The sequence below is a fragment of the Spermophilus citellus genome (assembly GCF_964194105.1).
Source record: "Spermophilus citellus genome assembly, chromosome: 4".
In the NCBI taxonomy this organism is placed as follows: Eukaryota; Metazoa; Chordata; class Mammalia; order Rodentia; family Sciuridae; genus Spermophilus; species Spermophilus citellus.
The window spans coordinates 10787619-10812873 of record NC_138185.1 but is presented as its reverse complement, the minus strand read 5'-3'; the positions used below and the strand labels follow the sequence as shown (position 1 = coordinate 10812873).

Genomic DNA, 25255 nt, shown 5'->3' with positions numbered 1-25255 from the left:
GTGCTCATGCCCTTCCAACAGTAAACTGTCCTGCTGCCTGATTGTGTTTGACCCATAAAGAAAAAATGGGTTTTAAAAAAATATTTTCAAATGATTGGAGGAAAAAAATCAAGAATAGTTTATATAATAAATTTATATGAAATTTGAATTTCGGTGTCCATTAATAAAGTTTTTCTTGGAGCACGGCCATTCCTATTTTATTACAATTTTTCTATAGCTGCTTCATTCTACAATAGCCGGTAAGTAGCTGTAGCCACAACCATGTTAATCCACAAAGACTGAAATATCGACTATATGGCTCTTTCCAGAGGGTTTTGATGACCCTTGCTGTAAAACCTGTGTGCTGTGTACACAGGTCCTTTGGGAATGGTCTGGGGAAAGTGACATTACTGGCTTGCTTTGTCCTTCCTTGAAACTAAATAAGTCATAGTTGTTCAAAGTATCCTACTCCTACCATGCTAAATCTCCTTTTTTCAGCTTTATTTTCTTCCAGGCATGAAGTCTATGTAGATGTTTACGATTACAAACATGTGATTTTCTTTATTTAGTTGTGTGCATTCATTGTGTGCTTTCTCCAAAGGAAGAAATTAATGAACTGCCGTTCTGGGTGCCATCCACAGCACTATGCAATGGAAAGAGTGGGTGTCTTGTGGGTGGACTCAAGAGTACCCATGTGTTCCTGGCATTTCCACACAGCAACAGACGCATGGCTGTGTATAGCATGTTAGGTTCTCTTTGGCACAACAAATGTTGCTATTTTCAATGCAATTCGTTTCCAAAAGCTACCAACTGGACCATATTATACCCAGAATCAAATCCTTGGCTTCCCTTGAAAAAGCAAGGTCTCCACCTCTCCAGAACCTTTCATCTTGTGTCAACAGCAGTGTGGTCCTGGGCTTTTTGACATTTCAAGTTTCCCTGGGCCCTCCTCTCTCATTTGTGTTCTCTCCAGCCTCTGTTGGCATTTGCAATTATAACTTCTAATACAGCTATGAATACATTCCCACAGGTAGGTAATCCACGTTGTTGTGTCCATATATGTTGGTACACATCCCAGTTGTCTTTGATGTAGGTGCACATGTGCAACAATTTAATCACAAAGTCGATAAGTGAATGATCAGGGATGTATGGTTAGGGTTTTACCAACTGGTCACTGGGGAATTCCAAGGATGGCATTTACTCCACATTGTACACTTTTGAATATAGATGTCAACCATCTGCTCAAAGAATGCTACCCATATTGTTTGGCACATAAATCCCCAGATTGCGTTTTGCAGTGGCATACACACTGGATCATAAAGAAGAAATTCCACACGTACCATGGAATTTTTCACGCTCTGTAGCAGGCGTTCATGCTGTTCTGCTATGGCCAGAGCAGCAGAGTGGACTTTCTGATAGATGGCCTCTCCATCGCGTGTTTGAAAGATAAACAGCCCTTCACCAGTCTCACACATCCTGTGAAGACAAAAACAGGAAGCTTTGAAATCCCGCTCCTGAAGTTCCTGGTACTAAGATCTCACACCCATTTATTTTTTATGATACCAGGATTCCTGTTCATATTTGCTAAATGAAGGTAACTAGAATCGAAATGTTCCAAGTGTCCAATTAGTTATTATAAATATGGGCAGGAACCCAGCACCCAGAGCTAACACTTGCTCAATGATTTTGTCACAAAGCAGAGGAGGAGATGACAAAGGAGGTGCTTCTTAAGTTCCAGGGTCATCCCTCCATTTCCCTTTCCCATTCCCCAGGAGGAGCCCATGCCACTGTGTTCCCCCTACCGGCCTCCAGAAAATTCTTAGCAGACCCAAAGCTGCTCAGCTCAGAGGTGAAAGGAGGATCCCTCAGTGCTCTTCGATTCTGTCCTAACTCTCCTCCCAGGCAGTGGCTTTACTGATTCTTTCATTCCGAACAAACATTCTAGATCAAATTTCATTCTAGCTTCCATTCGATGTCATGGATCGAATGCAGCTAATTTATGTTTAATGAGTGTGATTGTGCTGAATTAATATGTGGAACACAAAGGGAAATTCTTCAAGGGAAGCTGCCTGGCTTGATAATTGTTGTCAAGTGTCAAGAGGAAGGTCACCTCCACCCCAGACCACTAAAACCAGAAACAATTTCATCAATAGAGGGAGACCACCACATACAATAAGACCAAACAAGTGCTTTAAAATTAAATATACATTGAATACATACACTAAAACATTTAATTATTATGAATATGGTAAAACATGGGAAAAATTATATGCAGGAACATTTACAAGAGCTTGATTTTGATGCATAGATATGGCAACAGTAAACAAGGAGGTAGACTTTTTTTTGTTTCCAAGGACCTGATTCTTCTAAAGGCCCTGGTCCCCCTTGAGAACCTCTTGCTGAAACACTGGATTTAGTGCCCAAATTTTGCTCACATCTGAAAAAGTGTTTAATGCAACATGGAAACTAAGCACATTTCCAGCTCAAACCATGATTAATATTTTTGTCTACTCCAGCATATGCAATTAATGCAATAAAAACACGGAAGATTTATCCCTCTGATTTCTCACAGTTGGCCTGGTACCATATGACCATATGGCAGTGTTCTGCGTGTATGGCAGGGCTTCAGTCAATGCTCACAATCTGCCTCACTTGAGTTTCATGAAGATGGGCTATGTAAGGAGAAGAAAAAGGACAGGGCAAAAGAAGCTCTTTCAATGAGCTACTATAAAGAACTAGTTCATAAAGTTGATCCTGTGCCTTTAATTATTAAGTCATTCTAATCCAAGGAAGAACTAAAACTATCCAAAATAGCTGGGTGCAGTGGTGCACGCCTGTAACCCCAGTTGCTCTGGAGGCTGAAGCAGGAGGATCACAAGTTCAAGGTCAGCCTCTGCAACTTGGCAAGGCCCTGTCTCTAAATAAATAAATAAATAAATAAATAAATGGGCTGGGAATGTAGCTCAGGGGTGGAGCACCACTGGGGTCAGTCCCCAGTACCAAGAAAAAGAATTAAGACTAACATTCAAGGCATTTTTCAGTCAAGTCCCATTTCCTTCCTGAAATATCCTACAATTCTGCAACCCCTACTGCCACCTCTTCTGCATGCAGGCCACCATGCAAAGTTGACTGCACCACCTGGCACTTAATTCTGCAAGGTGTATGGATTTCATAGACCTTTTCTCCATCAAACACAAAAACCCTCATTCATTAAGAGGAGGAAGTCACCTTCATGCATTCTTTACGAGGAGAAAGCAGTCTTGTTTCTCCTAGGACAGAGGGCATTGCCTATTTACTCATTTAAACAAATACTTTTCTTCCAGAAAGAATAAAGCCACCTGTCACTCAGAAACATTTGCAGGATAATCAATTTGCAAATCAATCTTTGCAAATCTAAACTCTGCAGCTGCGTTTTTAAAGTCTGGAAATCTAGTGGCCTTTGCAGTTTTCAATATGTTTTATTTTTAAGTGCAACCCAACCCACAATTTAAAAAAAAAAAGTACAGTTTAGTTTGTGACCCAATACATCTTTCTAATTATGGATCAATCAGTCATCAATCTATATAGCTTGCTATTTTCTTATTTTTAAGACTGATGGTGTAATGCTTTATCTGTATTATGATCATAATATTAAAGAGATCTACTCTTTGAAATTAAGTTTTATCCAATGTCCACTTTTAATAAATACAACGAGCCTACCCCTTCTCTTCAGTGACATTTAAATCTCTCAAATACTGTTGTTATTTAAAAAAAAAAAACAAATAAAATCAAAACAACTATAGTTTTTGGCATTCTTTTTTTTTAATATTTATTTATTTATTAGTTATTGGCGGACACAACATCTTTGTTTGTATGTGTATGTGGTGCTGGAGGATCGAACCCGGGCCGCACGCATGCCAGGCGAGCGCGCTACTGCTTGAGCCACATCCCCAGCCCTGGCATTCTTATTTGACTTCCATAGACCAGACTTCCACAGACCACCCTCACCCATGCCTGAGGGTCCTGAACACACATACACACACATACACACACACAACACACACACACACACACACACACACAGCTTATCACTTACAGGAATAACTGGGAGTCACAGCCCCCAACTCCACTAGGCAGAGAAAGTGAGTGGATAAAGTCTCTTGGACCCTCTGCAGGAGAGTGTCCGTTACGGGTCTTGTATAAGATCAGAGGCCCAGCCAGCCCTAGCCAGGGTCTACTGAGGCAGGAATCCAGTGGAGCCACAGCTTCTGATTTATTTAAGAAAAGCCAGAAATCTTGATCATTTTGTGAAATCTCTGAATTTTAAATGTCAACAACCTGTTCCTTATTTTTTTTAAAGCTGTGTAGGGGCCAAAAGGTTCTCAGCAACCTGATGTGGCTCAAGGTCCCCCAGAGTACATTAAAAAGTCAAAATGCATTAAAGAGCTCTGAAGAGAAATGAGGCCTTTGGTTAAATTGCCGGGACCTCTGTCCTTCTGCTCAAGATGTGTGTCCTTCAGCAGGACACAGGTGACCCAGGAAGCAGGAATAAATGAGTGCTGCCCTTCAGGTTTCTTCTCAACCTCCCAGGGCCTCTGCCCACAGCCTTCCTACCTCATCCACCTCACCGGGCTGATGGGCTCCGACTCTTCCGTAAGCCGCTTTACAAAGCATTAATGTCACCAGAGGCCATCATCAAAATAATGTAATGGGAAAATGCCTCGAGGCAGTAAGAAGAAAAGAGGGGGTAATAAAATAGAAAAGAAAGGAAAAGAAGAGCATGGCAGAGAGGCTAATGGTCTTATGTAACCTCACTCCACAACATCTCTGTGGAAACAACACGCAGCTTTCTTAGGGGTTCACCCAGGGTGGAAGAGCAAGTCCGCACTTTGGATTTTGATGGTCCTGGTTCTTTCTTTCTCTTTATTCTTTGTTCTAACCTTGGATGCTTTTCCAAAGATATCCCAAATAAATGAACACTTTCCCAGGGCCCCACACTCCCAGAAACCAGTGAACTGGACACCCAGAGGAGGCAAAAATAAGGAGTGTAAGATGGCCTATCTGACCTTCTCTGGCAAGAACAGGAGTCAGATACAGGAACACTGTGGCCATAGAGACGGGGTTATAACTTTGGTGAATTTCTCTACCATTATTTTCCCTAAATGATACACCTGTCATTCCAAACATGGATCATTCAATCGGTCAAGAATCCAGAAGAGACCAATCGCTCAGAAAACACTGGGAAATTCATTAATTAATCCATACCAAATATGTGCTGAGGCTCTGTACATAAGGAAGAGCTTACATTGGGGCAGGATTCGCCCCCAACTCCAAGGTGCTCTATATTTTCAAAGAGCAACACTACCTGAAAGACAATGACGATGGCTCTCACCTGGCTTTATCACAACTATTAAACCCGCTACGTGGAGAGTACCATTAAGTCTTCAAGGGAGCTTGTCATTTCCCAGGGAACCTGAGCTCTACGTAGACAGTTTTTTCTGAAAGTCACAGGCCTCCCTCTACTCACTATACACTAGCACACCAACTGGGACAACCAAAGTGTCTCCATTGGTTGACAAATGTCCCCTGGAAGACAAAATATCCTGGCTTGATGAAATCACTGAACTCTATCCAAAAGGACAAGAGAGAAACTGAGTTAGGCTTTAAGACTAAGAGGTCAGGAAGGCCTTCTGAGGAAGGCCTGCTGGGCTGCCTCGCCCTGGGGCCGCGGGGACTCTCTGCAGGCTGCTCCAGTTCCCACTACTGGCCTCACCCAGCGGATCTCAGCTTCCGTCCAGGCAGCACACACTGGCTGGAGTCTCTGCTCCTGGGGTGGTTTCCCTGGCCCTGCTGTGAGACACTCTAGCATCTCACGATGTCACCCAGGCCTGTGAGCGTGGGACAGCTCTAGTGCACGTCCAGCATTCACATGGTCTGGAGATGGCTGTCCAGTGCTCAGGCCACCTGTGATCCTTGCCATATCCGTGGGCTTTTGCCCACTCAAACATGCGCGCTGTAAATGGCATCATCGATTCAATATCATAAACTATTGTAATCTACCATAAATAGAAGGGTATAAAAGGAGATATAAAAGTAAATACAGCGAAAAGCACATATAAAAATAAATATAGCGAAAACAAACAACGTTACTGAACTCCACCGAGGTCCTCTTGCTGTCCAAGGCCTGAGCTGGAGTCTGCTTTTCTGGTAACAGGTACCCTGGGAAGTGCTAAAGAGTGGATAAGACTCTTCAGCGCCCAGGCCCAATGCTTCTCCATAATTTATCAAAAGAATCAACAAATTGAAAGGAAATGGCTTTATCACTGTGACACTTTAGTGTCATGTCTCTGTGACATAAAATCATCTGTGCTTGGGAACACGGTGCCTGGCGCCCTGCTCTGCAGGGAAGTAGCAGCCTCAACCCCAGCTCCCTCACAGGCAGGATCAGGACCTGGGACCTGCTCCTCTCTCTCTGGAGGTCTTAGTGACCTCCTATGCAGAAAGCAGGGAAGATCACACAAAGCCCAAGGGGCTCGAGTGGGGGATTGGGTTTTATGTTTAGTAAACAATCTGGCATCACGTGAGCATTTAATTAGGGTTTGCTGTCATTATCGTTGAACCCCAGAAATGTCAAAGCTCATGGGGAAGGGTTCTCAGGGACACTCCAAGGGGAAGGCACAGCACGCATGTGTCTTGAAGGACAAGTGGCGGCCACGATGCAGGACCACAGGGTGACTCAGAAGTATGGGAATGGATGTGCACCTGGGGGACACTGAATGATCAACACCTCACTTGGTTTGAGAACCCCTAAACTAACAGGTGGTGTCAGAAGTGAAAGCAGTCCTGGGAGGGCTGCTCGCTCAAACTCTGCAGCTGCCCAGCTCTATGAAGCCCCAAGGGCTCCTCAACTACGACTAAACGCCAAATTCCTCACAAGCACCTTCTGCTGGGCTTCCACCTGGACCATGGCCTGCTTCCCCCTCCCTCCTTCTGCTCAGCCCCATCAGCCTCCTGGCTGTGCCTGCGACACCTCCTCCTCAGCACTTCGTCTGTTCGCCTTCATACAGAAATGCTGTCCCCCGTAATCCCCACATGGCTCACACCATCTTAGCTCTTTTAGGTCTTGACTCGGACTCTGTTGATTCAGCAAAGCCAGTCCTGTTCACCCTCTTTAGAATTGCACTATGATGGCCACAGGCATTGGTGAGTGCTAACTTTGCCTTGAAGGTCAGAAGAAAGCCATCCTTTCCTTTAGAGATTCCTAAAATCACATGCTAAAATCACAGAAGCTCGGGGGAGGCAGGACCTAGCTTAAGTTCCCTACAAAGCTAGCATCATCCTGTTTGTCTTCTAAGCCCCTCACCCAGCACAGTGTCTGGCAGAGTAGGGTGCAATAATGAAACATCTCTTAGTGGGGTGAGTCAAGAGGTTGCTCTTTGCAGTGGAAAAGGGAACACTACCTTTTAATTTCATACATGCCTCTATTACTGGAATATTCACAGTAAATGTGCATTACTTTTATAATTAAAATCTTCTTATAGATTAAATGCTAATGAGGAACAAATGGCCATATAAATGACATAATTATATTTCTGTTTTCTTGCAAAGAAGAGAATTTCACATCTTCTAAGCAAGTATGTGGGACCCAGTATTCACATTTGACTTCCTCTACTCGACACAGCAGGGAGAACTCAGAGCACTGTACTGTACACGTGTTTTCAATTCTTTAGTAAGAATGCAGGTATCATCTCTGAAACATTCAGAAACCAGAGATTATGAGAATCACATAGACAAATGGAGAATATTCAAAAGATGTCAATATAATTTTTATTTTATCCATAAACTCATCAAACAGAGAAGGAAACCATTTTCTTGTCCATTGAAAAGTCATCTCACCAGCTAATGACTTTTAGGACAAATGGCACAAGAAAGGTATGATTTATTTTCCAAGGCTACTCAAAAAAGCAGCTTTTCTACAATCCATATACTCCACTTAAGGAAGGCAATGCAATTTGGATTTTCATGTATTTCACAAGGGTAAGTATATATAAATTGCATATGAACAATGCCACTCATTTCTCACAAGCATTTATCTATAAAAAGATTTTAATTATAAAAGTAAGGCATACCTTCTAAATATTCCAGTAGTGGAAACCTGTGTGAACTGAATAGGGCAAGTTCCCTTTTCTACTGCACAGAGATGACTCTAAAAGTTTTTCTTAAAATAATGTCAAAAGCACAAGAAAGACTGTCTCCAGCTGGTGAAGAAAGGCTCTCATGTGTGGGAATTATTTAGTACGTTCTGCCAAATGTCAACTGAGCTTTTTTTCTCACTCCTGCAGGTGCAAAACCTGGGGTATTACTTTAAATCAGTCAGGAGCTAAGGCAGCCTGACACTGAAACATGTGAACTCAGCATCCAGCTGTAACGTTAACAGGGAAACTCACTGGACACCGGCCACCCCTCTTTAAACAATAATATTTCCAGGATGGATCCAGGGGGACATAGCTGCGGTTAGAGCTTCATGCCAATTGGATCTTCTCATGGAAGATTAGAGGCCCTGACAGTCTGCTCTGTTGAAATGAGGTTCCGAAGTGTTGAAGTGCAATGAAACAGACAAAAGTTTAGAAACACCTCAAACCAACAAAGTATGTCTCTTGGTCCCCCACATAAATGAACTGTTCTTTGTCTTTGACAGCAATTAATTGCTCAGTTGCACTTTATTTCAAATTTCATGTTTCATCTTCAAGATTCCTCAAGGCAATGCACTCACACACTGCTTATCCTGGGGGGAGAAGGGAAGAAACGACATGTGGGGGACCCTCACGGCCTGTGATCCTCACACAGCTGCCCAGGAGAAGTGGACAATCCCAGCTGTCCGTGTCTTCACTCCAAATAAGAAGAACCAATAGAAGGCTCCAAAATTAAAGTCCAACTAAGAACATTTACACACTAGTGCATGAGGCAAGCTTTAGCTGTGTGAGCACCACTCTCTTTCACTCTGAAGAAGCTCATTAAGAATTAGGCTAACCTCCAGCAGAAGGAGCGCCCTCTCAGAGATCCATGGAGTCTGGAAGTGGACCATCTGAATGTGAGTCTTGAACCCATCACTTACTAACCTGGGGCATTGGGACCTTGGGCTTTATCAGTTTCCCTCCAAGAGGAGAGTCAAAATAGGTTCCAGCCTCTATGACGACTGAGTGGCTTTACAGTGCCACATATAAAAAGCTTAACAGTCATCGCACAAAGCAAGGGCTGGCTAATTGTCACTGGGTATTTTCAATGGCTGAGACACCTGCTAGAGCAGTGTTTTCAACCCTGGATAACTGCACCCCATAATCCATGGTTGTGGGGAGCTGTTCTGCACAGTGTGCGATGTTCACCAACACCTCTGGCCCCTCCATGTCCCAGATGAAAACAGTGCCTTTGCACAAGGTGTGATAACCGTAAATATCCCAGGACATTATCAAATGTCTCCTGGGAGCAAAATCACCCCTGGCTGAGCAGCACTGATGTGGAGATCCAGCGCTGTTATGCGTGATACTGCTAACTGTAGATAAAATCCTCTTGACCCTCTTTGCTTTGAGCAATTATTAAACGCTATGTTGGTTGCATTTTATTAGTTTTCTAAGACTTCACATCCATTCCCTTTCTGCTGGCCATAGCATGCCTTGGGTGCCAGGGGAGGAGCTCCCCATTCTATTTGTGTCCTATGAGCTTTGTGTAAAGTTCTCAGTAAAAAGCCTAAATGGAAGGGTGAATGTCATGGTCATTGCCTGACCGTAATTATCTCCCTTCCACTGGTTGATGGTGTGGAAAAATCTCAAAGCTCCAGGATTCATCAGTTGGAGCCAGAATGTAACTTCCTAGAAGAAAGGGGATTCTCAAATGAAACCCAGGACCACCACCTGGGCACTGATTCAAGCCAAGCCTGAAGCCATCTCGAACCCCAGATCGAATTACATAAGCCAGTGAGTTTCTTTTCTGTGTCAGTCTGGGTCGATTCAAGTGCCTGCTACTTCCCAGCTGTTTTCACATGTGCCTTTACTGAATCTTCATAGCAATCTCATGATAAATAATACATTGTCCCCATTTATAGGTGGCAATGTTCCCACAGCCCCTGTGTGGCAAGGCAATAATTTTACTTCACATTCTCCAATTCCGAGTCCATTTTATTATGAGCACCTCCCTGTCAGCTGTGCTGGAGGGAACTGGAGCCACCGAGCAGGAATAAGCTGGATGTGAATGAATCTTTGCCCAAGGTCTTTGGGAAGAAGAATCCCTGTGTCCTGGGGAGCACAGTCTTAAAGGTTTGCAGATACATGTTGGATATGTGAAAACCACCTGGAGAAACTCGGCTCCTGCTCATTTCTTGAAATGATAGAGGAAGAACATTCTATTAGGTAATATGAAACTGCCTTGTTTTGCACACATCCAAAAATAGCCAAGGAAAAAAATTATCTTCACTAACAAAAGTAAGGCAGAGAGAAACCTTCACGCTTGGGGGGAACACAGATGATCTTATTATCCTAGCGCCTTCATGGAAACTATAAAAATTCATCTCTATTTGAGTTTCAGACAAAATACAAAGTGGTCATATTACCTTGGGTTGCCTGTGTCCTGCGGGGCCAAGTCCTGCTCCAAAATGACCAAAATGGAACATCAAAGACATTTAGGGGAACCTGGCACCCTCACAGGTCACCACCCTGCAGGGAAGATCTGGCTCAGATACACTTGAGCATTTTGCCCAAAGTAAATCATTAGTCAAAAAGAGGTTAGGACCCAGGTCTCTCTGAGTCCTGAAGCAGTGCTCCTCACACTACACATGCTGCCTGAGGAATAAGTCAGAGCTTAAGAGCAAAGTCCCCTCACTGCCCCTCCATTCCATGCCAAGTCTGTACCAGTCACGCAAAGCATGCCCGCCACATGAGAAGGCTCTTCAAAATCAACAAACATTCTGTGTTCCCACAACTCTGGAGGCACAACTCTGTATGCCCAGATTGTGGGTATTCTAACCATCTAATTGCTGGAGTCCTTAGATGGCATTCCCAGAAGGACAGACCACTAAGGGGCCATCAAAGTCATGGGATGAGGCCCTTTCACTTTCCAAGTCAATACTTTATATCTTTTGGTCAAAGACCATTGAAATAATTCTGGAACTGATGTCTCCAATAGATCGACTCTTTTCATGTGCCATTTCGCTTGCTTGAGCTAATTCTATATTTTCCCATGTCCACACCCATCCCTCAATTCTATTGTCCACTTAAGGATTCTCAAATGAAACTGGTGGGCACCACTGGACACTGAAGCAAACCAAGCCTGTAGTCATCTAAACTACCCAGACTGTGCATGATGTAAGGCAAGGAAATTTCTCCCCAGAGCCACACCCATCCTTCTACCCTACTGTCCACATAATGGTCAGAGTGACCTACCCAACGTGGGAAAACAATTCTATCACACACACACATACACACAAACAGACACACACACAGGGCATTAACACATCTGCCCAGACCCAAATCCACCTGCTTACAGACCTCTATGGTTTTTTTACAGCACTCAGGAGAAATGCCAGTCTTTTAAATAATCTGTTAGATCACAGCAGTCTTACTAGATTTCAATATGGATTAAACTTCTGCATGACATAAGTAGTATAGATTTTATACCTGGAATTTTGTGCCCCCCAAATCTCAAGATTAATGAGATAATTTTTTACAGTTTCAAAAAGTCATGATACAGGGCTGGGGATGTGGCTCAAGCCGTAGCGCGCTCGCCTGGCATGCGTGCGACCCGGGTTCGATCCTCAGCACCACATACTAACAAAGATGTTGTGTCTGCCGAGAACTAAAAAATAAATATTAAAAAAAATTCTCTCTCTCTCTCTCTCTCTCTCTCTCCTCTCTCACTCTCTCTTTAAAAAAAAAAGTCATGATACACTGTAAAGATTTTACTTACATTTTAGTTTGCACTGTTTCCTATACATAGTACATTAAAAAACAACTGAAAAATAGCAATGTTTGAATAATGCCTCTCATTATCATCCCATAAGTCCTGATGGATGAAAAATTCTACTAGATGTCTATAAGAAATAAGAATGGGGAATTCATAGGTAATAGAAAGTATGTATTTATTACAGAATATCTAGATTTTACTAGTTACAATTAATATAGTAGTAGTAATACCTAATAATCTATAATAATAATTTCTGGCTTACAAAGGGTAGAATATACCAATGTGATCAAACCAATGCTTAAATTACTAATAGGTTTCTCCCTCCAGGATAATCAGTAGGCAATTCTGGCAAAAGAAGAGAATTGCTGGGTACATTTGGGTTTGACTGTTTTTTTCCATTTTTAATGACTACATTGATAATGTAGGTGAACTGCTTTCGTAGCTTTTTTCCCTATCTTAATACACTTTGTTAAGTGTATTAAATTGAGTAGATAGTACAGAAGGTTACCCTTCCACAGTTCCCCTATTTTCAATATCCTCCCAGCCCAGAGCAGTGAATGTGTTACAACTGATGACCACACCCACCAATCATCACCCAAAGTCCGCAGGTTGTGTTAGGGTTCTCTCTGTGTGCCATGTGTTCTATTGGCTCTAGCAATTGTATGATGCCAGGTACCCACATCACAGCACCCTCAAAGGAGTGCCACTGCTCTAAAGGTCCCTGTCATTTCATTACCTACTCATCTTTCATGTCCCCAGTCTCCAGCAACCACTGATCTTTTTCACTATCTAGTTTGGCCCTTTCCAAAAATGTTGGAGAGTTGGAGTAACACAGTATGTAACTTTTTTTCTATGGACTACTTTCACTTAGTAATATATATTTTAGTTCCTGCTATATCTTTTTAGCTTAGTTATACATGACAGTAGAATCCATTTTGATATAATTATACAGCATGAAATATATCTTATTCTAGTTAGAATCCCATTCTTGTGGGTGGATGTGATGGTGGGATTCACTGTGATGTTTTCATATATGTATACAAGGGAAAATGTGGTGATGTCTGTCATCTGAGAGATTCATTTCTAGGTCTTCAAAATAAAATAAACCAGAGAACAGCTATATGGGAAGGACGAATTTTAAAACTTTCTAGGGTAGTTGTGAGAACCACAAATTATTCTGAAAAGTACATTTTGCATAATTAAGCCTTGTATAAAATAAATAGATTAATTTGAAGGGAGCATTACTGTCCTCTACTTCCAGGAACTGGGTCTTAAAAGTAGAGTTTAAAGTTCTGTTTTTACTCTCCTCACATCAAATATCATTTTCCTGAAGGAAGAGCTGCTCTGTTTTACAAACATTTTATTTTCCATGTCGTAAGTTGGCTTGTTTTCAATCTGAATGTAATTTCAGGCCACATGTAGAAGGGTTTGCATTTCTTAAAGCTTAATTTACACTAGAAATTTTTAAAATGTAAAATGTTTTCTGTCATGTTTCAAAACAGAGCTAAAATTTGAAGGAGGAAGAGGTGGAGACTGCACAGCTACTGTGGGCACCATCTTCCCTCCCACAAAAGAAGAGCATCACTGGGTACATTTGGGTTTAACTGTTTCTTCTTGGTGCTTAGTGGCCAAGAGATGAGTTTGACTCTGGGATTCTGGACATCCCAAAGACAGATGAACTCAGATGTAATCTGCAAGGCACATTCGCCATGTACATCTAAGTTAGAAGATGGCATCAAATACACATTGAATCTCTCTGGGAGAAAAACAAAAGGTTGGTCCAAAATCCCCAGGAATAAAACATCAAAGACGCTATAGGAACAGAGAAGCATTCTCCTAAAAAGAACAAGGGCTTCTTGGGGATGAAAATGAACAAGCTTCAGAATCAACCTCTGTTGATTATGTCATTCATTGTAGTTTGAGCAAAACAGAACTCAACAAATTGCAACTCGAAAAATATCAGTGCCCCCCCCCGATATTTATGATCTACCATTTGAGTTGAGATGAGGAAGCATTCCCCCAAAAACAACTTGGAAGCTTTCCAAGCACTAGCCTCTGTTTAGCTTAGCCCCACAGACCACACATGATCAGAATTTTTTACCCAGTTCGACTTCAGTGTGTGGTACAGAACCAAACTGCATAATGAAAATTCACATCACAGATGCAAAACATTAGACCCCTCCCCAGGAAATCGGCCACACTGAATACATGGATATTCTGCACCACCCCTGGCCTTGGAGAACCACAGCTCTGGGGGTCTCCCCAAGTGAACTCCAGGATTCCTCCCGCAGGTGAGCCTCCATCACGGGAGCCTGGAAGACAGAAACAAGAGCTGAGACGAGGGGCATTTGACAACCTGGCACTCACCTCCCTGCCTCAAAAGTGAACCACGTGGTGTCACGTCCATACCGCCGCAGGGCGCTTAGCGGCCAAGAGATGAGTTTGACTCTGGGATTCTGGACGTCCCAAAGACAGATGTACTCAGATGTAATCTGCAAGGCACATTCGCCATGTACATCTAAGTTAGGAGATGGCATCAAATACACATTGAATCTCTCTGGGAGAAAAACAAAAGGTTAGTCTAAAATCCCCAGGAATAAAACATCAAAGACGCTGTAGGAACAGAGAAGCATTCAAAAATAATTCAAGCTCACATTATAGGATTTGGTTGAGTACTGAGGGAAACCAATGTTTCTCATAAACAAGCTGTCCCAGGAAATGACTTTTAAATGCAGACCCTATCAAATGAGATAATAATGATACACCCTGGCTGTCAACATACACTAAACACTATTTACATGAGCAAAGAACATTTTTGGACTTTGTAAATTTGCATAATAAAAAGTATGTATGCCAATAAAAGACTAAAGCAACGAAACCTTTAAAAGCTTTTTTTTTTTTCCCTGCCAAGCACATATTAATTACAGCTACGTCTTTGTGTTCATAAAAGATGCAGGTGCCAAATAATCATGTTATGGTTTACTAATACCAAAGTCATACTGATCAACTTACAACTTCTATAACTAAGCCAATAAAGTTGTATCTCAAATTATTTTTTAAAAAAACTTCACATTCATACTATGCAATTTAACTGACAAAGCATATGGAAAAACACCACAGGACATATTTGAACTAGTTTTAACAAAATACTTTCTTTAGCCAATTACTGGAAAGAAAATATTCATTTGCTTGTTCAGATGGTGGTTATAAATGTAACCAAACAACTGCTTGGTTGGTTACTGCAACCAAATTTTCACCCCCACAGATACATTCACACAGAATTTTTGTTGTATTTCTAGACAATTCATTAACACAAGAAGTTACAGAATTGAAATCTTTATATATTGTTACTGTAGCAAACACATCTCCACCTAGCAAGCCATCATTATGGTAGACTGTCCACATCTGACAAAAGAATAACAACTATATATTAGAGGTATTATAAATTAATTGTTTTATGAGATGATGAGCAATAGATTTTTATAGATTTTAGTTGAATTTAGTGAATAGATCAAGACTATGTTCATGAACTGTATCCATTTAAATTTTCTAAATCATTTCAAACTCTCAATCATTGGATATTTGCTGCTTTCCAGTAGCAATTATTTTAAAAATAGAATCTAATAGAGCAATTTGCTCCCTTGAGAGTTCTGGACCAAGTAAGAAAGACTGTCTCTTTAAGTAAAAAGGGAGATGATCACCAATTTATTTGCTTAGAAGTTCCACAATTCTATCTCACTCAGGAAAACAATAATAGTAGAGGGAGTGACTATTACTTCACAATTACATCACGATTACTTGAATTTCTACAAATTAGGACTGCAATGTATTTTAAAGGACAAAGTTGAGTTTCATAATGATACCTAGTAATTACACACCAGGGGTATTCTTACTTCCATTTGACTGAGAGGAAACAGGCACAGAGAACTGGCAGGGCACAGCAGCTCCAAGGCAGAGCTGAGTCTTTTAATTCAGTTTATCGTGCCAGTAGGATATTATTTCACCAATACAAATTTGGGGAAAAAAAGTGCTGATCTGAGCACTCTATAAAACTCCTGTTTTCCTTGCTTTGTTAGGCTCCCAGGCATTCATCTATGAGGCTATGGGTGGACCTCTCTTGGCAGGGGTTACCCAATTTAGTTAACCACAGGAGGAGGAGTCTGGGGGTTGGGAGATATCCCTACAAATGACTTATCCTCTCTGGGGGTCAATCTCCCGATCTGCAAAGAGGAGCTGCACCAGGAAAGGGGAGCATGCTTTAATAACCAATGAAGAGCTGCCTGTGGAGAGGTCAGGACAGGTTCACCTCTGCATTTCACCACTAATTCCGGTGACCTGCCCATGGTCAATCCTCTTGGCCCACGTCAGTCACTAAGCAGATCCTTGGGGCCCAATCTACCCTGTCACAAGGCTTGGAGATGAAGTAATTATCCCAAGCTTTTTCAATAAACCAACATTGATTTTTGCTAAAAAGTTCCTTTATATATAGGTCATTATTGTTTTAAGTGATTTATTTCTAGGTCAAGAATTGAGCTCAGAGTTTGGCTTATGCATTTCAGTTTTTTTAAAAGTCACAGATTTTTTTTAAGTGGGTAAACCTGATAAAACAGTTATGAAGTTTAAATTCTATTGAAAGCATTGGAAAGCTTTCAACAACATTTTAAGTGAAATGGCAGCACAACAACTCATTCCAGTTTAAAATCTGTGCATTGTCAAATATGGTCTAATTGCCTAGCCTGGAATCAAACACTAAGGAGGCACCAGAGTTGGAGCAAGATTTTTAGTTCTCCGAAGCTTCAGTTTTCTCATCAGTAAATTAGGAGAATTAATAATATGCATGCCCAAGGACTGCTGGGAAAATTAAATAATCTAATACTGAAAGCCCTTTCCACCAGCTGGCACACAGTAGGTCCCTCAAAATTCCTAGCTATGCACTTTCAGATTATGCATCCAGTTAAGATATTATGGAGAAAAATATGCCATATTGTCAACACAGGTTGTGCATTAGGGAAAAGGTTATTTTTACTTATTGCTTTATACATTTTCATAATTCAAAAATTTCCCCTAATGAAGATGGCTTACGATTTACTACATGGGGCACGAGAGCTTAGCGGAAAGGCGAGACTGCTGTGTACATACCGCTCTGTTCTCTCTCCACCCCCGTGGCCAGGAGGTCAGGCTCTCCCAGGCTGATGTCATTGATTCGTGTCCCCACACACTCCATCTGGAGGACTCTGCACCATTCGTCTGCCTCAAGATCTGCAGGAATGGCCCAAAGGTCACAAGAGTGCCCAGTGCCCACTTGAAAGTCAAAGGCTTCCAAAGCTCCCTCCCAACCCTGCCCCAGACAAACCTGATTCGCAAGCAAATGTCTTGGAGGTGTCGTCATTGAAATAAATCCCTATGGCATGCTTCTTGGTGCTCTTCGGCAATCGAGCCACGTTCTTCACGTTGTTGAGCTCCGTCACCTGCACAGTGAACAAATGAAAGGATGGTCACAGCCCCTGCCGAGCACCTCCAGGCTACAAACCCTGGGGACCAGGGATAAGCACAGCATGGTGCACAGTACAGGGCCACTGGACCTGAAAACTGAGAACTGGCCGAGGGAATTAGTGGTAGCTTGAACAGATTCTTTCCACAGAGTGGCACAGGCATGGACAATTTGCTTCAAGTTTCTTTTTCTATTTCTTTTTTAAATTGTCCAAAAGTGTTTCTACCTTCTCGATAGTTCTCAAGTCCATCTTCTTACCTGTAGACAGGCTTTCGCAGACAATTGCAGAAGCCTCTAAAGCCATCGTCCCATCTCCCTGTGTGCAGATCCTAAACACTTGGAGCCTGGAGGAGGGGAGGGGAGGGGAGGGGAGAGGAAGGGAGAGGAGGGGAGGGGGTGCAATTCTAAATCAAATTCTAAAGCAAATCTAAATCATCTCACTGCCCATCATAGATGGAGTGTCAGGAGTCCAGAGAGTCAAGCCACACACACCAACATGGAATCAATAACAAATTTGGTTTCCCAAAGGTTTTCACCCTGTCCTGGTTTCCAGGCCCCTGTTTTGCAGCATAAGACCACTCACTGCACATTCCCACTATATTCCTGTCAGCAAGAAGCCTGCCCCTATCAGACACTCTGTCTCTTTCCCTTTCCCACAACTCCTTGCACCCCCCCAGCACTTTTGTACACCCCAAGGGTGTGGTCCCCTGTGGAAACACAGTGACAGTTCTGTCCTCTTTCTCTCCTGCATTGGAGGGGCAGCCTATGTGGGTCCTGCCAGAAAGAAGTCTTAGATAGCTCTAGGGTAAGTATTTACAAGATAAATAAGCCTTTCACAGTGACAAGTTTAACCTCCCCTTAATATATCTCTTTTGTGCTGTTGTACAAAAGAATCTGCCGCCCATCAATCTTAGCCTACAATGGTGCTATTCTTCTCCCATCTATTACTCTAAATTCAATAAACACTTGGCTCAAGAAGTAGGTAGGAAGAGAAATAAACACCCTGCACATGCTGACCTGATTACTTCATTCTCTGCATCTTACCTTCCACTGGCCCTTTCTTAGCTTGGAGTCACACACAGTGCACCTCAGACCTCGCCACACAGGTCCTCAGGGGCTCAGCACATCTCCTACACTGGCATTGACTCCCTCAGAGCTGTCAGGTCCAATGAGTGATGTTGTTGTCCTTGTGTGTACCACCACCCCAGTACAAGCTATGGTCATATTGCCACAGCTACTTATTGGTCTTCATTTGAATTTCCATTTTGAACCCCAGTAATTCACTTTTCAAGTAGCAGATGATCTTCCAAAACATAAGATTTTCGATATTTCAAAAATTTTCAAAACATAAGATTTTGATATTTCTATGCATAAAGCAACATTTCAAAGACTTCGTATTGCCCTAGAGACAAAGTCCCAGTGCTTTGGTCCAGGGGACCTCGAGACCATCTGCGGTCTCCCTGTGCATCTCACCAGCATGCTCTATGCTACCCATGTTGCAGCAAGCTGGACTTCATTTTGTCCCCAGAAGACTCCATGGTCCCGCAAGCACAGAGCCTTCTCTCCTCTTCCCTGGTCACTCCTACTCACCACAGGTCTGGGTGAAATTTCATTATTCACAGAAGCCATGTGGGAAATCCCACCCATTTCATTATTCACAGAAGCCATGTGGGAAATCCCACCCCAAGATTCAATTGGTCTCAAGCTACCATCCAGTGACATCCTGTGCCTTCCCTGTATCCTCCACAGGCCATTGTACTTACTGGTTCAGTGCCTGCCTTGCCTCTGGAGGGAAAGTTCCATAAGGAAGGCAAATTGTTTATTTACTTTGCCTACTACTGGGTATTTTGAGTCTAACACGGAGTCTGCCACATAGTAAAAACTCAATAAATACACATGGACTCTATGAACCAAAGACCTCACCCACCCACAAACTAACGCACAGGGAGCTTCAGGCCTCTTTTCTCCAAATTTCACTTTGCTTTCCAGGCCCAGCTCTTCTGGGAAATGTGCCCTGACCTCAGGGTGAGTTGACTAGCACCTCTGTGTGATCCCCACATCCTGCACTGTAGATCTATTTGACTACAGTACTTGTAATTCATCTATTTGTTCATCTCCAGCTCCCAGCTAGACTTGAGTCACTGGCAATGACTTCTGATGGACAGCATCAATGAAAAGCAGCCTTACAGACAGCCATCATTTACTGAGCCCCTATCACATGCTATATCCAGAATGAATCATCTGACCTTCGTGAAAGCCATAGAGGTGGATGCTATCATTATAGCATTTTGCAGATGAGGACACTGAGGCTGAAAAAGGTTAAAGTCACACCTAAAAAAATGTCAGCACAAAGACATGAACGAAGCAAACTGAACCCGGGGCCAGTTTCATGACTAACCCTGAAAATTTCTAGACCAATCCAGATATGTTGACCACAGCTGTAACCCAGGTGACTTGGGAGGCTGAGGCAGGGGGATGTAAGTTCAAGGCCAGCCTGGGCAACTTAGCCAAACCCTGTCTCAAAAAATTAAGATAAAACCAGCTGGGTTGCAGCTCAGAGAGCACTTGCCTAGCATATGCAAGGCCCTGGGTTCCAGCCCCAGCACTTCAAAATAAATAAATAAATAACAATGAAAACCTTCAGCAGAGGATGTGTAGCCCTTGAAATCGTCTCCCATTTAGGACCTCTTTCTTTTCAATGTGGTTCCTCTCTGCAGACGCAGGTAGCCTGTGTGCCAGGCTTAACCCTCCACTGAGACATTATTAAAGAGTAGTCCCACTGCAGCCTGAGATGCAGCCATGACTTTGAAATATGTCACTTCATTACAGATCCATTAAGGGCAAAGAGGAAGACATAAGTCACCTAACCAGTCAGGAAATGTAACAGGACTGCATGAGTCAGTCACTATTGCCCACTCTGGAAATTAGTTTAGACAGTAAGCACTGCGACACCCCTGCTCAGGGGAGGCTAGAGAGGGCTCACAGGGCAGGCAGAGTCCTGAGGTTCCAAAGCAACCTTCTGGGTTTGCACATGCACACACCTGGCTTGCACACACATACTCATAAACATACACCTACACTTACATACACACACACAAACTCACCCACACTCATACACTCACACTCATGTACACAACACACTCATACATGCTTATTATATTCTCTCACAAACTCACACTCACACACTTGTATGCTCTCACACATATATACACACCCACACTCTCTCTCACACACGCACATACAAACCTTACTTTCCACGGAGCTGGATCTCCATAATTTATAACAGAAGCTTCCTCAGCATACATGCTCAAGCAGTAACTGTAATGGCTGGTTAATGCGCGCAGAGAGCTTCAGGAGCCACATAAAACTCTTGTCAAACATACTCATCCCCGCCATTACTTCTCTCAACAAATGAGAATACCAAGGCAGGACGTATATCTTAATATTCCTTTGACAAGGCAATCATCTGACCCAGAAGAGTCACTTTTGAAGCCAACATGGGTTTCAGTAAAGTCTCAGATTCTCTTTCCACATCAATGTTACAGAAGTGGGGGCCAATCAGCCTGCACCAGTGCGCCTGACCCTCAGGACCGACTGTGACGGACCCTCAACATTCCCTCACCGAGGACCGCGCTCAGGACTGGGGGGGAACAATGCCTTCTGTGCACCTTCAATCTGACTCTTCAAAGTCCTTCCAAAGCCCCCATATTTTTCAGCACAGCTCAACCCACAGGCACAGCTGACCTCCTCGGGAGCTCTGACCGCTTCACGGTGCAGTGGCTGTCTGTCTCAGAGTGGCCTCCAGTGCAGAAACTTGCGTGTGACCTCACAGGTAAGTTCTTTGCTGTGCGCCTAGATCTACAGTCCTGCTCCCAGCATCGTCCTTGCCTGCACCATCCTCCCAGTGTCTGATTCCTCCTTATTGCTATGTCCTTACTTATTTGTTTGTGGCATTGACCATGTAGAGTCAAGTGCGGGGTCAGGGCATGGAGGGCGGCAATATCACGGCCCTCCTGGAGCTTATGTGTCAGTAAAAACAAGTTTTCATCAGGCTGGGAATAAGGATGCGCTCTGAGGACAAATCAATCGGCCTGAAGGATTTAGTCTGGCTCAGGGGCATTTCTCTAGGAAGCTCTTTCTGAGAAGCAAGCCCTTGAGCAGAGGCTCCATGGCCTGACGGAGTGCAGCATGTACACCCGGGGCCCACCATTCCACACACAGGCTCTCTCATTGCAAAGGACCTGCAGCAGAGCTACATGGTTGGCAAGGACTCAGCTCACAGATTTTTGCAGAGGACCCCTGCCTTTGACATCTGCATTCTAGAATGAGCCAACCCTGCAGTCCCTGCATCTGCTCATCTACCTTTCCATAAAGCTGTGCAAAGACAGAGGAAGAAGATCAGCATCTCTAAGCCTTTTCCATTTTCCCTTCAGTTCCATCAAATCCCATTTAGTTACTTTCTTATTTTTGTTTCTTAGTGAAAAATGCAATACTTGTGTGTGGTAGAAAAATACAATCATACAAAGAGATAAATAGTATGAAATCTACCCAGATCCTTAAGCACAACACAGGCACAAGAATATGTCAGCGTGTACTCAATGAATATCTAAACCTATTAAATAAAGGGGAGCAAACTCCACACACCTTGCTGATTCCACACAATTATTTCTGTCTTGGATATGGACTTTCAACATTGTATATTTCTATTAAAAACGAATTTGATTCAATTAAAGTAAGATATGTTCTGCAGACTTAGCCAGATACTCTTTAAACAATAGTGTGGTTCTTTTAAATTAATATATTAATCCCTACATACAAATTAAGCTGTAGTTTCACTATGATATGTGGGGAGTATACCCAGGTGACTGATGCTGGGGTAGCCCTCCTGGCCCCAAAGCACAGCTCCTGATTTTCCTACAGCAGCCATGCTGGAGTGTCCGCTCTGGCTGCCTCCTTCTCTGCCTGCTCCTTTGAGGCACAGCAGCCTGATTTCCTGCTGTCACATTTTCTTTCTCCATTGTGTGTACTGCTGACCCAGGTGTCAATCATGTTCCTCTTCCCAGAGAATCAGACTCTTTTCCAGGAGCTTCAGTGGGGGAGGGTGGTAGCCTGATCCATTCCAGCAGTGGAAAGAGTAAAGAGACAATCAGCTACCACTGGGCGAATCCTCAGAGGAGTAAGGGCCCTTCCAGGCCTGACATGGTGCTCCTCCATAGCACTGGATGAAATTCCCTCTTTTTCCAAGTTAACCAGCCTCAGTGTTTGAGGACTGGAGCCAAAGGTAGAGCACATCTCCCAAACAGATTCACTGAAAGCACTAACTCATTTCCCAAATCCCACCCTTCCCCTGTCTCGGAGCACCACAACTAATCCTAATAATCTAAGTTAGAAATATGCTTGCTTAATCATCTTTTATTTTCCATCCAATCTCTCCTTTTCTGAAACCATGTTTTTTTTTTTTTTTTCCTGAGAACCTTGGCTAACATAATGCTACCTTGAATATGGTTAATATTTTCAAATTATTAAGGCTTTGGTATATATACATTTCCTGATTTACTTTTCATTACAACTCAGTTAGGTGTTGTTACTCCCACTAAATATGGAGCATAAGTTTAGAAACATGAAGTGACCCAAAGACACATATTAAGTGTGTGTGTGGGGGGGGGGCGGGGGGGAGATACAGCCTACCACCAGGTCTTTTGATTCCTGCTACCCCAGTTAATCCCAAAGTCAACAACTTGGAATAACTTTACAGGATGAAGTAGTATGCACTTTTCCAATCCATGAATTCTGCTTACACAGAGGAATAATTCTCTAGCATTTACAAAACTACCTTTAACAAAGATACAACAGGTGTTCTGGACTGCTGGCAGGGCTATCATGAGCTAGATGGAAGAGTAAGAAACCCCAGATCCTCTTTCCCCCCATGCAGACACCAACTCAACAAAATGAAGTCCAGTTCTCTCTGGGAGAAATCTGGAAATCAGCTAAGGGTCTCATGCACTTCATGGGGAGTGCAAAAGCCATTCACATTGAAGCCAGGAGCGAAATTTATGGAACTCACACATCATATTCCTTCCTCCCAGCTCAATACAAGGTGGTCAAGTAACAACTCCCAGCTCCTGGCTTCTTCCTGGAGAGGGAAAATGAAAACTGAAAAATATATTTCATGTTCACACTTTTACAAGGGCAACTAGAGGGACTGCTTTCTAACATAGAAATTCAGATCCCTGAAAGTGCATAGTTCTCTCTACAAGTCTGGGGACACTAAAAACAAAAAAAAAGACTTGACAGTTTATAGGAGCTTCAGAGAATCTACAGTACACCCGGCAGAAGAAAGAACAAAAGATTAGACTCCTGATTAAAGAATTTAGCAAATGCTGTAAATGGGAATTTTATATGCACAATCCCAAAGAAGACACAACCACAGAAAAGGTTTTAATAATCCCCAGAATCTCTACCCAGGCAGACTGAAGAGCTATTCTTATATAAAACCTGTCCATAAAGATTTGAAGAAAGAGATGGCTATCTTTTTTCAAATGTGATCTCAACACAAAGTTATAAGGCACATTAAAAAAAAAAAAAAAAGGAAACATGGACCAAAGAACCAAAATACATCTCCAAAATCCAATCTTAAAGAAACAGAGATTTATGAATTACCTATTAAGGAATTCAAAATAAATGTCACGAATATGCAGATGAGCTCAGGGAAACACTGCATGCACAAACTGAGAAGATCAACAAAGAGAAAAAAGACTAAATGCACATTCTAGAAAATTCCCTAGTGAAGCTCACCCGCAAAATTGATCAAGCAGAAAAAGAACTTAACAAATTCAACAACAGAACATTCAAAATCATCCAATTAAAGGAGGGAAAAAAGGAATGAGAAATAATGAAGAAAGTCTAAAGGACTTATGGGATACTGAAAGGGCAGATTATAGCACACATCCAGAAGTTCCAGAGGAGAATAGAGAGAAAGGGGCTGAAGGCTGATTTGAAAAAAATAATGGCTGAGACCTTCCCAATGTGGGCAAGGAAATATATATATCCAGATACAAGAAGCCCAAAGGGTGTCAACTAGAATGAATCCAAAGAAATCCACATGGTACATTTATAATTAAATGGTCAAAAGTTAAAGATAGACATTTTTTAAATCAGTGAAAGAAAGTAAAATTGGACTCTCATAACATTGTCACAGAAACCTGGAGGTCAAAAGAAAGTATGATATATGATATATTGCAAGTGCTAAAACAAACAAGCAAACAAACAAACCTACCAACCAGGAACTCTCTATACAGAAAACTGACCTCAAAAATGAAGGAGAGAGCTATGGATATAGCTCCATGGTAGAGAGCTTGCCTAGCATGTGTGAGGCCCTCTGTTCAATCACCAGTACCACAAAAGCAAGAAGGGGAAAAAAGACTTTCCTATATAAAACCCAAAGAGTTCACCATCACAAGATCTGCCTGACAATAAATGCTAAAGGGAGTCTTTGAAGTTTAAATTAAAGAACACTAGATAGCAACATGAGAGCAAAAGAAAGTAGAAGGTTTGCTGAAAAAGATGTGTGCATGTATGTATACACACATTAATACTGTAAAGAAGTGCATAAGTGACTTTCATCCTGGTATAAAAGTGAAAAGACAACAGTATAAACTATAGTCACAAAAACACATTGATGCATACACAACATAAAACATGTCATTTGCTGGGTACAGTGGTGCATGACTGTAATCCCAGCAGCTTGGGAGACTGAGACAAGAGGATTGCAAGTTAAAGCTAGCCTCAGCAGAAAGAAGGCGCTAAGCAACTCAGTGAGACCCTATCTCTAAATAAAATACAAAATAAGACTTG

At 42.4% G+C, this 25255-nt stretch overlaps 1 protein-coding gene across 1 annotated transcript in view; it reads right to left on the bottom strand.

Moving 5' to 3' along the window:
• Positions 1-25255, bottom strand: part of DOK5 (docking protein 5) — a 147083-nt gene that overhangs the window by 29640 nt on the left and 92188 nt on the right. Inside the window, exons 3-6 of the mRNA XM_081289687.1 lie at positions 17264-17378; positions 17050-17169; positions 14278-14467; positions 1320-1455 (exon numbers count right to left, since the gene is read on the bottom strand). Coding sequence (XP_081145813.1) covers positions 1320-1455; positions 14278-14467; positions 17050-17169; positions 17264-17378 — 561 coding nt within the window. The remainder of the gene's footprint in view (positions 1-1319; positions 1456-14277; positions 14468-17049; positions 17170-17263; positions 17379-25255) is intronic.